Genomic DNA, 12803 nt, shown 5'->3' with positions numbered 1-12803 from the left:
TGGGTTCTAGCTTAATGTCATCGCTCACATGATGGGTTCTAGATCAGTCTCATCGCTCACATGATGGGTTCTAGATTAGTGTAATCGCTCACAAGATGGGTTCTAGATTAATGTCATCGCTCACATGATGGGTTCCAGATTAATGTCATCGCTCACATGATGGGTTCTAGATTAGTGTAATCGCTCACAAGATGGGTTCTAGATTAATGTCATCGCTCACATGATGGGTTCCAGATTAATGTCATCGCTCACATGATGGGTTCTAGATTAATGTCATCGCTCACATGATGGGTTCCAGATTAATGTCATCGCTCACAAGATGGGTTCTAGATTAATGTCATCGCTCACATGATGGGTTCCAGATTAATGTCATCGCTCACAAGATGGGTTCCAGATTAATGTCATCGCTCACATGATGGGTTCCAGATTAATGTCATCGCTCACAAGATGGGTTCTAGATTAATGTCATCGCTCACAAGATGGGTTCTAGATTAATGTCATCGCTCACATGATGGGTTCTAGATTGTCATCGCTCACAAGATGGGTTCTAGATTAATGTCATCGCTCACAAGATGGGTTCCAGATTAATGTCATCGCTCACATGATGGGTTCCAGATTGTCATCGCTCACATGATGGGTTCTAGATCAGTGTCATCGCTCACATGATGGGTTCTAGATCAGTGTCATCGCTCACATGATGGGTTCTAGATCAATGTCATCGCTCACATGATGGGTTCTAGATTAATGTCATCGCTCACAAGATGGGTTCTAGATTAATGTCATCGCTCACATGATGGGTTCCAGATTGTCATCGCTCACATGATGGGTTCTAGATCAGTGTCATCGCTCACATGATGGGTTCCAGATTAATGTCATCGCTCACATGATGGGTTCCAGCTTAATGTCATCGCTCACATGATGGGTTCCAGATTGTCATCGCTCACATGATGGGTTCTAGATTGATGTCATCGCTCACATGATGGGTTCTAGATTGATGTCATCGCTCACATGATGGGTTCTAGATTAATGTCATCGCTCACATGATGGGTTCCAGATTAATGTCATCGCTCACATGATGGGTTCTAGATTAATGTCATCGCTCACATGATGGGTTTTAGATTAATGTCATCGCTCACATGATGGGTTCCAGATTAATGTCATCGCTCACATGATGGGTTCTAGATCAGTGTCATCGCTCACATGATGGGTTCCAGATTAATGTCATCGCTCACATGATGGGTTCCAGATTAATGTCATCGCTCACATGATGGGTTCTAGATTAATGTCATCGCTCACATGATGGGTTCCAGATTAATGTCATCGCTCACATGATGGGTTCTAGATTAATGTCATCGCTCAAGTGATGGGTTCTAGAAGAATGTCATCGCTCACATGATGGGTTCTAGATCAGTGTCATCGCTCACATGATGGGTTCTAGATTAATGTCATCGCTGACATGATGGGTTCTAGCTTAATGTCATCGCTCACATGATGGGTTCCAGATTAATGTCATCGCTCACATGATGGGTTCTAGATTAATGTCATCGCTCACATGATGGGTTCTAGCTTAATGTCATCGCTCACATGATGGGTTCTAGATCAGTGTCATCGCTCACATGATGGGTTCTAGATTAATGTCATCGCTCACATGATGGGTTCTAGATCAGTGTCATCGCTCACATGATGGGTTCTAGATCAGTGTCATCGCTCACATGATGGGTTCTAGATCAGTGTCATCGCTCACATGATGGGTTCTAGATTAATGTCATCGCTGACATGATGGGTTCTAGATTAATGTCATCGCTCACATGATGGGTTCTAGCTTAATGTCATCGCTCACATGATGGGTTCTAGATCAGTGTCATCGCTCACATGATGGGTTCTAGATTAATGTCATCGCTCACATGATGGGTTCCAGATTAATGTCATCGCTCACATGATGGGTTCCAGATTAATGTCATCGCTCACATGATGGGTTCTAGCTTAATGTCATCGCTCACATGATGGGTTCTAGATCAGTCTCATCGCTCACATGATGGGTTCTAGATTAGTGTCATCGCTCACAAGATGGGTTCTAGATTAATGTCATCGCTCACATGATGGGTTCCAGATTAATGTCATCGCTCACATGATGGGTTCCAGATTAATGTCATCGCTCACATGATGGGTTCTAGATCAGTGTCATCGCTCACATGATGGGTTCTAGATCGATGTCATCGCTCACATGATGTGTTCTAGATCGATGTCATCGCTCACATGATGGGTTCTAGATCGATGTCATCGCTCACATGATGTGTTCTAGATCGATGTCATCGCTCACATGATGGGTTCTAGATCGATGTCATCGCTCACATGATGGGTTCTAGATCAGTGTCATCGCTCACATGATGGGTTCTAGATCAATGTCATCGCTCACATGATGGGTTCTGGATCAATGTCATCGCTCACATGATGGGTTCTAGATCAATGTCATCGCTCACATGATGGGTTCCAGATTAATGTCATCGCTCACATGATGGGTTCCAGATTAATGTCATCGCTCACATGATGGGTTCCAGATTAATGTCATCGCTCACATGATGGGTTCTAGATTAATGTCATCGCTCACATGATGGGTTCCAGATTAATGTCATCGCTCACATGATGGGTTCCAGATTAATGTCATCGCTCACATGATGGGTTCCAGATCAGTGTCATCGCTCACATGATGGGTTCCAGATTAATGTCATCGCTCACATGATGGGTTCCAGATCAGTGTCATCGCTCACATGATGGGTTCCAGATCAGTGTCATCGCTCACATGATGGGTTCCAGATTAATGTCATCGCTCACATGATGGGTTCTAAATCAATGTCGATTCTGGGTGATTTAAAGAACCCGCACAGAACTCCAGACGTTCTGTATTTGATGCTCTATTCGTTAAAGTCAACAGATGAAGGGTTCTGCTTTTGAGTTCTTAACGCTGGTGCCAGGACCGGTTCTTTGCTTCGCCCCGTTTCAGGGTTGGAAACCAACACGCCTGCACAATTAGGAACGTTTGTGGTGCAGAACTCTTTAAGGTTCCAGATCCGGACTCTGCAGGAGCTGGACCTTCGTCCCAGTCGGTTCTGGACTGTTTTCTGGTTCTGGAGGGTGGTGGGCGTCGCTCTTCTTAGAAACCGAGGCTTTCAGTCAATGACTAAAATATTTAAACTGGATTCAATAAGTAATGTGTATTTATGAGGTTAATATCCAGCGTGTTGACCCAGTTCTGTTTCATTCATTAAATAAATGTTCTGGACCCTCTGAGTCTTCATCATCAGTGTGAACTGAACTGCTGATCAGATATAGATTAGTAATAGACCAGCTGCATCACATGCACCCTGCAGCTGCTGGGAACATGTAATACTGATAGAAATATGAAATGTGTAAATGTTTGCTTTTCATGACTCAGGCGTTTTAATAAAGTCAGAACAACTCTGTGTGGCACATCACTGTGTCTGAAGCTCAGTCTAAACATGATGTCAGCGCTGAGCCAATCAGCTCATCGATAACAGCCACAAAACGCATCAGGGAGTAAAACAAATTCACCAAACTGATACATGATTACTCACTAAGTGAACCTGCTGAAGAGCGGCTGTCTCACACCGAATCACACACAGAATCAATCAATTTATTTATAAAGCACATTTTAAATAAACACAAAGGTTACCAAAGTGCTGTACATTAAAATAAACACAATAAAACAAAACTGCACATAAAATAAACAACCTAGACGGTGGTAAAACCCAAAGAAAAGAGGTGTGTTTTAAGACGACTTTTAAAACAGGACAATCACATTAAATCACACATTAAATCACACATGGAATCACATTAAATCACACATTAAATCACACATGGAATCACATTAAATCACACATGGAATCACATTAAATCACACATTAAATCACACATGGAATCACATTAAAGTAATACTATGTAACATTTCTACCTTAAAATAACAGCTTGAAAAAAAATGTGCGGCTAGAATGAGTTGTAATATTACGATTGGCCTGTCTCCTATGCCCTTCGGGGGTCTGAGTTGGAAAAACTGCGCTATGTAACTTTGCTGGAGCGGCCCGGGAGCTGAGCGGAAGTACTTCGACTTGCTTTCTGGCACACCTACCGCAGAAACAAATAGACCCCTCTCACGCTCCCAGGTACATTTGATCACTCTTACCTTCTGACTGCTCGCCGGTTCGTCAACCAACGTGAAACATGAAAGGGTGTTGTATTTGCGACAGTGTAACCGTACATTACCTCCAAGCCTGCAGGGGGCGCTCCAGAGTGGGCTTTTTGAGAAGTTACATTGTATTGCTTTAAATCACACATGGAATCACATTAAATCACACATGGAATCACATTAAATCACACATGGAATCACATTAAATCACACATGGAATCACATTAAATCACACAGCTTTGGGATGATCCCGTCTCACTTCCACTCAGGCGGCCGGTTATGGACCAGCGGACCTCAGTAGTTGGGCTTTAATCGCGCTGGATGCAGTTTTAACTCTGAAAAGAGAACTTTTATTTTAAAAGGCCATTGGGAGGAAGTGACGTCGTTACAGCGCGCCGCCGCGTTCCGGGCTGCAGACACTCCAGCCGGAGACCCGGCCGACAGAAGACACCTGCGGGCAGAGAGCAGCTCGGGGGGCCGGGAGGAGCAGAGCGGAGCCCGGGAGGAGCTGCATGGCGGGGGCTGTTTCTGCAGGAGAGCCGTGTCTGCTCCGGAGGAAACATGCTAAGCTAATGCTAACAGCAGGAGCCGCTCAGACCGGAAGCTGCTGCAGACTGAAGTAAACAAAGTGATCAGTTCCGGATGCTTCCCGATGTTTTTTTTTGTTTTTTTTTTTTTATAAACTTTATTGAAAAATTGGTCATTACAAATTCAAAAAACAGTTAGGTCTTCATAGTATTACATTCATATATTGTTAAATTCAAAGAACATTACAATGCCAGGGGTCACAGTGTTCAAAATAATATATAAGCTTTGTTAAGTTAGTCCAGTAAAATATTATATAAAATGCATAGCTCAGTGGTCTTGATGGCTTTTTTATTTGAAGAATATTGGATTGTTGTAAAGTATTGCTTGAGTTCCTTCTCAAAAATTAAAAATGATGGATTGTGATTAGAGAATTTGGATTTGTGTATGTGGTATTTTGCAAGTAGAGTAAGCAAGTTGATGAGGTAATAATGATCTTTGTTGATCGCAGGATAGGAGTGGAACCCAAACAGCACACTCACATATGAAAGAGACACATCAGACAAGACATTCAGGGAAATAAATGTACAAACATCTTGCCAGAAAGCACATGAAACAGGGCAGGACCAGAACAGATGAGAAAGATCTTCTTCACATTGGTTGCAGAATGAACAGTCCACAGCAATGTCTTTTTTGTATCTACATAAAAATAATTTACAGGGATAAAATCTATGAATCATTTTAAAAGAAACTTCTTTAATCTTGTTTGTAATCAGAAATTTAAAAGGAAGGCACCAGATTCTTTTCCAGTTCAGGTCTGAAGTAAGGCTATTCCAGTGAGAAACTACATTTGGAACAGAGATTAAGTCTTTTTGAAATAAAGCACGTATATTACAGTTGTTATTACTCTTCTTCGTAGAAAAACAAATCTTACCAACAGTAGTGACAGCAGGGTCTAATTCCAAAAAAGACAGTTCAGATGTAATGGAGCTTTTAAGTAGCATAATCACACCAGACGGAACAGCGTCAAAAACAATAGCATATTCCTTTGGCGAAATGGGGATACTGTATTTGTTGAGAAATTCAGAGTAAGACATTAAAAAGCCATTAGAGTTGAGAAGCTGCTTGACTAAATAAATACCATGGTCAAACCAGTTTTCCAAAAATAAAGATTTTCTTTTGTATAATATATCTCTATTGTTCCAGATATAATATCTGTGAGGTGAGAAATTGTGCTTATAAATTAAAGTCCAAGAAAGAAGCATTTGTTTATGGAAATTAGAAAGCTTTAGAGGAATCTTTTCAATGCTGTAGTTGCAAAGTAAAATAAATTTAAGGCCACCAAGTTTAGAAAATAGGAAGTTTGGGATAAAGTTCCATGTTGAGGATGGGTTTTTAAGAAATTGTTTTATCCAATTTATTTTGAAGGTATTATTTAGGGTTGAAAAATCAAGAAAATTCATTCCACCGTGTTCATACGAGTTCCTTAGAACTGACTTCCTAATATAATGAATCCTATTTCTCCATACAAATTTACATAGCATATTATCAACTGCTTCAGCGGTCTGTTTGTTCACATCAAGAGACAGGCCAGCATAAGTCAGACGGGAAATGCCTTCTGCTTTGGATAGCAGGATTCTTCCTCTAATCGACAGGTCTCTTTGGAGCCATGAATTCAGCTTTTTCTGTACCTTACTTATAATGGGGTTGAAATTCAGACAGCATCTAGTATTTTGATTTTTGTTAATTGTTACGCCGAGATAGGTTACAGAATCTTTCACAGGAATGTTAGAGATGGAGGATACATTACAAGCTAACAGTTCACATTTACTGATGTTTAAGCAGAGCCCAGAGGCATTAGAAAAAGACTTAATTATGTCAACAGCGACTGAAACTTGAGAAGCATCCTTTAAAAATAAAGTGGTGTCATCAGCCAGCTGACTAATTCTGATTTCCTTTTCAGCTATAGTAATGCCTTTGAGGTGGCTGAGTTTAATAAAATCTGAAAGTAGTTGAGTGCAAATTAGGAACAAGTACGGTGAGACCGGGCAGCCTTGTCTAACACCACGCTCTAGGTTAAACCTGGGAGATGTGCCTGCATGTGGTTTAATTGAACAGTTAGCATTATTATACATGGTCTTGATGGCTGCACAGAAGTAAGGACCAAAACCGAATTTTTTTAGGGCTTGAAACATAAAATTATGTTCGATGGTATCAAAAGCTTTCCTAAAATCTAAGAACAAAATTAAGCTGTTATCATTGCAAAGATCAGCATAATCGATAAGGTCTAGTACAAGCCTGATGTTATTAGCTATGTGTCTATGTCTCATGAAACCACTTTGTGTTTCATCAATAATCTGATCTAAAACAGATTTCATTCTAATAGCAAAAATTCGAGCTAAAATTTTGTAGTCATTGTTAAGAAGGCAGATCGGTCTCCAATTATCAATCAAGAGAGGATCTTTTTTCGGCTTTGGAATTAGAGTTAAGAGGTGGGAGGAAGGGTTTGTTCATCAATGCTCTCTACAAACACACCATGGAGGAAGGGGGACAGCTGCTCTGCAAAAGTAATATAGAATTCAGACGTTAGGCCGTCAACACCAGGGGATTTATTAGGCTTTAAGTGTTTGATTGCAAACAGAACTTCGTTTGGAGTTAAGGGACTATCACAAACATTTTTTTGGTCTTCACCGATTAATTTTAATTCAGTGAAGTGTGCAAAAAAGTTGTCGGCTTCAGTTTCATTATATTGTGACTCATATAGGGATTTATAAAATGTGGCGCAATAATTAGCTATCTTTTTAGGATCATCAGTGATAATATCATTAATACTGAGTTTTTGAATAGAGTTGCTTTTACCACGCGCTCTTTCTAACTGAAAGAAATATGCAGAGTTACGTTCCCCCTCCTCCAACCATTTTCTTCTTGACCTTACAAAGGCTCCTTCTGCTTTCATTCTGTATATGTCATTTAACTTATTTTGTTGTGAAATTAACTCTTGTAAGTCATTTTCTGATAAATTTTCAGGAGAAATTTGAGTAAGTGTCATTATTCTAGAAATCACATTTGTTTCTTCGATATTTCTAGATTTTGATAACGATGCACCGAATTCTCTCAAATATATTGATACCTCAAATTTAAAAAGTTCCCAGTTTCTGAAAAAACAGTTGTCAACTAAAGCTTTGTTCCAATGGATATTAATTAGAGTTTGAACTTTTTTAATTACAAATTTATTTTTTAGAAGAGAGTTATTAAGTTTCCAGTAAGAGCCTCTAAATACGTGAGAAGTGTTAGAGCCAAAGGAAACAGTTAATGACACGGCCTTATGATCTGTTAAAGGCGTTGTTATAATATTGGCTGTAATGTTATTCTCATCTAAGCTATCAGAAACTAACCAATAATCTATGCGAGACATTGAAGTACAAGCCCTATTATTCCATGTATAAGATTTACTGTCAGGATTTTTCTTCCTCCATATGTCGACCAGATTAAACTTTTTCATGAAGGTAGACAGAGTAGAAGCAGATGAATTGTTAGTATTTGGGGGCCATCTATCTAATGAACCATTCAAAGCAATGTTGAAATCACCACCCAAAAAGAGTAGCGCATTTGGGTACTTTGACAACCAGTGCAGAATGCTAGATTCTAAAGCATCAAATAAAAAGTCATTTTCCGGTTTAGAGTTATATCCATATATGTTAGCAAGAAGGATAATATTGTTGTCAACATTAAGGATTAATATTAAGTAATGGCCTTTAGGGTCACTTTCTGAGTGTAGGACAACACCGTTTAAGTTGTTTTGTAAGCTAGTAACCCCTGCTGATCTTTCTGATCCACGTGAAAAGGTTATTCCCCCACTGAGTTTTCCAAAAGGAAGCATCATTTACCACTGTATGTGACTCTTGAAAAAAATGGAAATCAGATTTCTGCTTTTTTGCAAATAAAAACAAAGCTTTACGCTTAATGTTATCTCTTAAACCCCTGGCATTTAGAGAAAAAACTGATAATGACAATGTAGGAAGTGTTGAGAACTTAGTAACCAACTTTCACCTCTCAATAAGTGAAACCGTTTTTGCAGGAACAATGAATTTTAAGAAATATGTTTATATTTTCGATAACTAGTGTTATGCGCAAACCTCATAGAACTGTATAAGTTTAGGCTTAAAACAAAGAACACAATCAACTAACAGTAATAAAAATATAAACTGTGCTGAATAATAGTGTAAGTGCATAAGGAAGAGGGCTCAAATATGAAATTAAGGTCTCAGGCATTATCGCATTGAGTTATACTGTATCTGAATAGAGGGTGTGGATTAACTTTACCCACTAATGTTTAGCTTATGTCTACATCTCAGAACAGTATATGTTTATTTAAGTTAAGAAAATATATATCTAGAAATTATATTTAGCACAGTCAGCCAACAGTAATAGAAAGAACGTGAACTTAAATACTTGAGTACTACATGGCTGTAAATAGGATTGTACTGAATAATGGAGTAAGTGCACATGGAAGAGGGCACAAATAAACAGTTATAAAACTATTTGGAAAAAAATGAAAATAAAAAAATAAGAATCTTGGGCAATAGTGCTTAGTGTAATGTTGTACCTACAGGTACGGAATGTGGATTAAGGAGAGAGCACAAATACTCATCATGCAGGTTTCGAAGAAAAACAGGGCAAGAGTACATGTGCTTGTGGTGGATACAGTGTTGTAGTCTTCCATCAAGGGGGTCTTGCTGTGTCCATCTGGTCAGGAGTAGACTGGATTCCGCGGATCTCTTTTCCTTCGATTATCACACGAACCCCGGCGAAGTGTGCCTTTTTCCCTTCCTTCTTGGCGGCTTCAATCATTGGCCAAAGTTTCTCACGCAGAGCTTTGTCAGCGGTGGTGAGATCCTCCGTGAATCTCAGTTTGTTATCCTTGAGAAAGCTGCTGTTTTTGGCCATTCTCCACACCAGGTCACGGGACGATCTGTTGGTGAAGCGGATGATGGTTGTTCTCGGCATCTTCTGTTTGTCGTTAAAGCGACCCAGACGATGAGCAATGTCGATATCTTCTTTGATTTTGACCTGATTCTCTCCAACAACGGCACAGCAGATGTCGGCAACTCTGGCTTTAATGTTCTCTTGTTTGTTTTCGGGGATCCCATGTAGCCGCAAATTCCATCTGCGTTGATACCGCTCTGCCTCGTTGATTCTTATTTCAACCTCTGATAGCTTCTGGCTGTTGTTTTCACATGTGCGGTTCACCACCTTCATGTCAGCTTTTAGGGTTTCAACCTCCGTAAATACAAAGTCAACTGACTTCTTCAGAGCGTCAATGCTTACAGTATTACGGTTGACCAAGTTTTCCAGACTGTCTGCTCTCTCGTTGATAAGACCAGCAATGTTGTTTTGTAGTTGAGAGAGTGTTAATTCACCTTTCAGCTTCTTTTCAGTTGGTTTAGCAGGAGTGTTAGGGTCGGACTCTGGAAGTGGCGTCAACTCTGGGCTCTGTCTGCCCGTGATGGAGGAGCAGGCATACTCATGGTCGGAGCTGGTAGCAGCAGGAGCTGCAGAGCCAGCCTGTGCGCTGGAATTAACCGCTGACATGTTGCCTTTGTATAAAACTGTAGTTAAACTCTTGGTAGTGACAGCTGGTTCTTTTCCTTTACGTTTAATACCTTGCACGGTCGAGAACATCCATCCATCCATTATCTATACCGCTGAATCCGTCGATCGGGTCGCGGGTGGGCGGGAGCCTATCGGTCGAGAACATGTTAGTTGTTATTCAGCTTCGTGGGATGTTAGCCTAGCATGGGCTATTGATAGTTACCATCAGCCTGTTGCCGCGCTCGGTGGGCTTCGATGTAAAGACGCAGACAGCAACACATTTTCTTTGTAGGATTAAGCAGGGAGAATTGTATTAGTATTGCAAAGGTTCCTGGCTTGTGATAAGTCCATAAAAAGCAGTAGAGAGGAGTGAAAATTGAGAACTTCGATTCAGCCACGAATTCCCACGACTGCACTGGCCGCCATCTTGCGCAGCCTCCCGGATGCTTCCCGATGTACCTGAGCAGGTCAGCTGATCCATGACGCTGTCAGCTCTGATCAGGGGCCTTCAGCCGAGCTTAGTGATGAATAAAGAGGTGATCAGCAGCTGATCGGGTTTATCGATCACCTCCGTGAGTAAATAAGTATCTGATCACAGAAATCAGCTCACAGGGTTAATGTTTTATTGATCACTCAGGTGGGGTGGTCGACCAGCCTCTGGGGGTCATTGATCACTCAGGTGATGGACCAGCCTCTGGGGGGCATTGATCACTCAGGTGATGGACCAGCCTCTGGGGGTCATTGATCACTCAGGTGATGGACCAGCCTCTGGGGGGCATTGATCACTCAGGTGATGGACCAGCCTCTGGGGGGCATTGATCACTCAGGTGATGGACCAGCCTCTGGGGGTCATTGATCACTCAGGTGATGGACCAGCCTCTGGGGGGCATTGATCACTCAGGTGATGGACCAGCCTCTGGGGGGCATTGATCACTCAGGTGATGGACCAGCCTCTGGGGGGCATTGATCACTCAGGTGATGGACCAGCCTCTGGGGGGCATTGATCACTCAGGTGAGGTGGTCGACCAGCCTCTGGGGGGCATTGATCGTCAGACTGGAGGTGATGAGGAGGCTGTTGACCAGAAGCTGTGAGGGTGCGTTTGTTTTGTTCACAGGGAGGGCCGGCCCTCGTCATGGAGAACGGACAGACCGGCACCACCAAGCTCGGCCTGCCGCCGCTCACCCCCAACCAGCAGGAGGCGCTGCAGAAGGTAACGCACACACCTGAGCTGAAGCTGGCACAACTCAATGTTTCACTTTCAGTGGCATGAAAAGGTTTTCCGGGTTCAGGTCGGGTTCAGGTCGGGTTCAGGTCGGGTTCAGGTTTCACAGGTGACGCTCCCAGTTCTGTAAGGTGAGCTGTGATTTGTTGCCTCCTGTCTCCAGGCGAGGAAGTACGCCATGGAGCAGAGCATCAGGAGCGTGCTGGTGAAGCAGACTCTGGTGCAGCAGCAGCAGTTCAGCAGCCTGCAGGTAACAGCTGCCGCACATCTGGACCAGTCCGACCACTGTTTGCACTGATGATGTCATCTGACTCACTGATGATGTCATCTGACTCACTGATGATGTCATCTGACTCACTGATGATGTCATCTGATTCACTGATGATGTCATCCGATTCACTGATGATGTCATCTGACTCACTGATGATGTCATCTGATTCACTGATGATGTCATCTGTGTCTTAGATGGCGTCTCTGACGATGGGGTTAGGAGACGCTCTGTCACCGCTGCAGTCGGTGAGTATGAACACACTTCGGTGAGTCAGAGTCCTGGAGAAACAGCCCTGCTCCACATCAGGGTTCAGTAATGCAACGCCAGCTGATTTGCAGACGTCAGGTTCTTCTTCTGCCTCCCGTGTGCCTTCAGGTGGCAGCTCAGCGACAGAGAGCTCTGGCCATCATGTGTCGAGTCTACGTCGGCTCCATCTACTACGAGCTGGGCGAGGACACCATCCGACAGGCCTTCACCCCCTTCGGACCGATCAAAAGCATCGACATGTCGTGGGACTCTGTCACCATGAAGCACAAGGTCATGAGTTAGGATTAGGGTTCGGGTTCGGGTTCGGGTTCGGGTTGGGGTTGGGGTTGGGGTAAGGGTAAGGGTAAGGGTTCGGGTTAGGGTTAGGGTTGGGGTTAGGGTTAGGGTTAGGGTTATGGGTTAGGGTTGGGGTTAGGGTTATGGGTTTGGGTTAAAATCATGTGCACTGGCCAACTGAACTGTGGGGAAGGATGGTAAAAAGGTAAAAAAGGTGTTCTCCCCCACCAGAGGTCAGGGTTCGATCCCCAGGCAGAGCACAGGGCAGAGGAAAGAGAGGGCCCTGCAGGGGTCGAAATCTATCAATGCCGGGGTGTGGTCCAACAGCCGCACCCCCAGGAGGGGGCGCAGCGCCGGATCCACCCTCGGCCAGGGCCACACGGATCCCAAGAAATAAAACTTATTTTTTAAAAAAACAGGGAAAAGGAAGGATGGCAGGAATGTGCCT

The 12803-nt window shown here is 42.7% G+C and overlaps 1 protein-coding gene across 1 annotated transcript; it reads left to right on the top strand.

Moving 5' to 3' along the window:
• The first annotated feature begins 4614 nt into the window (after positions 1–4614).
• puf60a (poly-U binding splicing factor a) lies at positions 4615–12361 on the top strand. The gene is made up of 5 exons (XM_075482131.1): positions 4615–4820; positions 11434–11529; positions 11705–11791; positions 12007–12057; positions 12188–12361. Exons 2-5 carry the CDS (start codon positions 11452–11454, stop codon positions 12359–12361), a joined length of 390 nt encoding a protein of 129 aa, XP_075338246.1. The 5' UTR covers positions 4615–4820; positions 11434–11451.
• The last annotated feature ends 442 nt before the right edge of the window (positions 12362–12803 follow it).

This window comes from Odontesthes bonariensis, chromosome 14 (genome assembly GCF_027942865.1).
Source record: "Odontesthes bonariensis isolate fOdoBon6 chromosome 14, fOdoBon6.hap1, whole genome shotgun sequence".
Taxonomy (NCBI): Eukaryota; Metazoa; Chordata; class Actinopteri; order Atheriniformes; family Atherinopsidae; genus Odontesthes; species Odontesthes bonariensis.
This window is presented reverse-complemented; position numbering and strand designations above follow the sequence as displayed.

Coding starts and splice junctions, on each gene's coding strand:
- puf60a (XM_075482131.1), top strand. CDS start 11,452: ATGGAGAACGGACAGACCGGCACCACCAAGCTCGGCCTGCCGCCGCTC. Junction 11,792..12,006: donor AGCAGTTCAGCAGCCTGCAG/GTAACAGCTGCC, acceptor TCTGTGTCTTAG/ATGGCGTCTCTGACGATGGG. Junction 12,058..12,187: donor CTCTGTCACCGCTGCAGTCG/GTGAGTATGAAC, acceptor GTGTGCCTTCAG/GTGGCAGCTCAGCGACAGAG.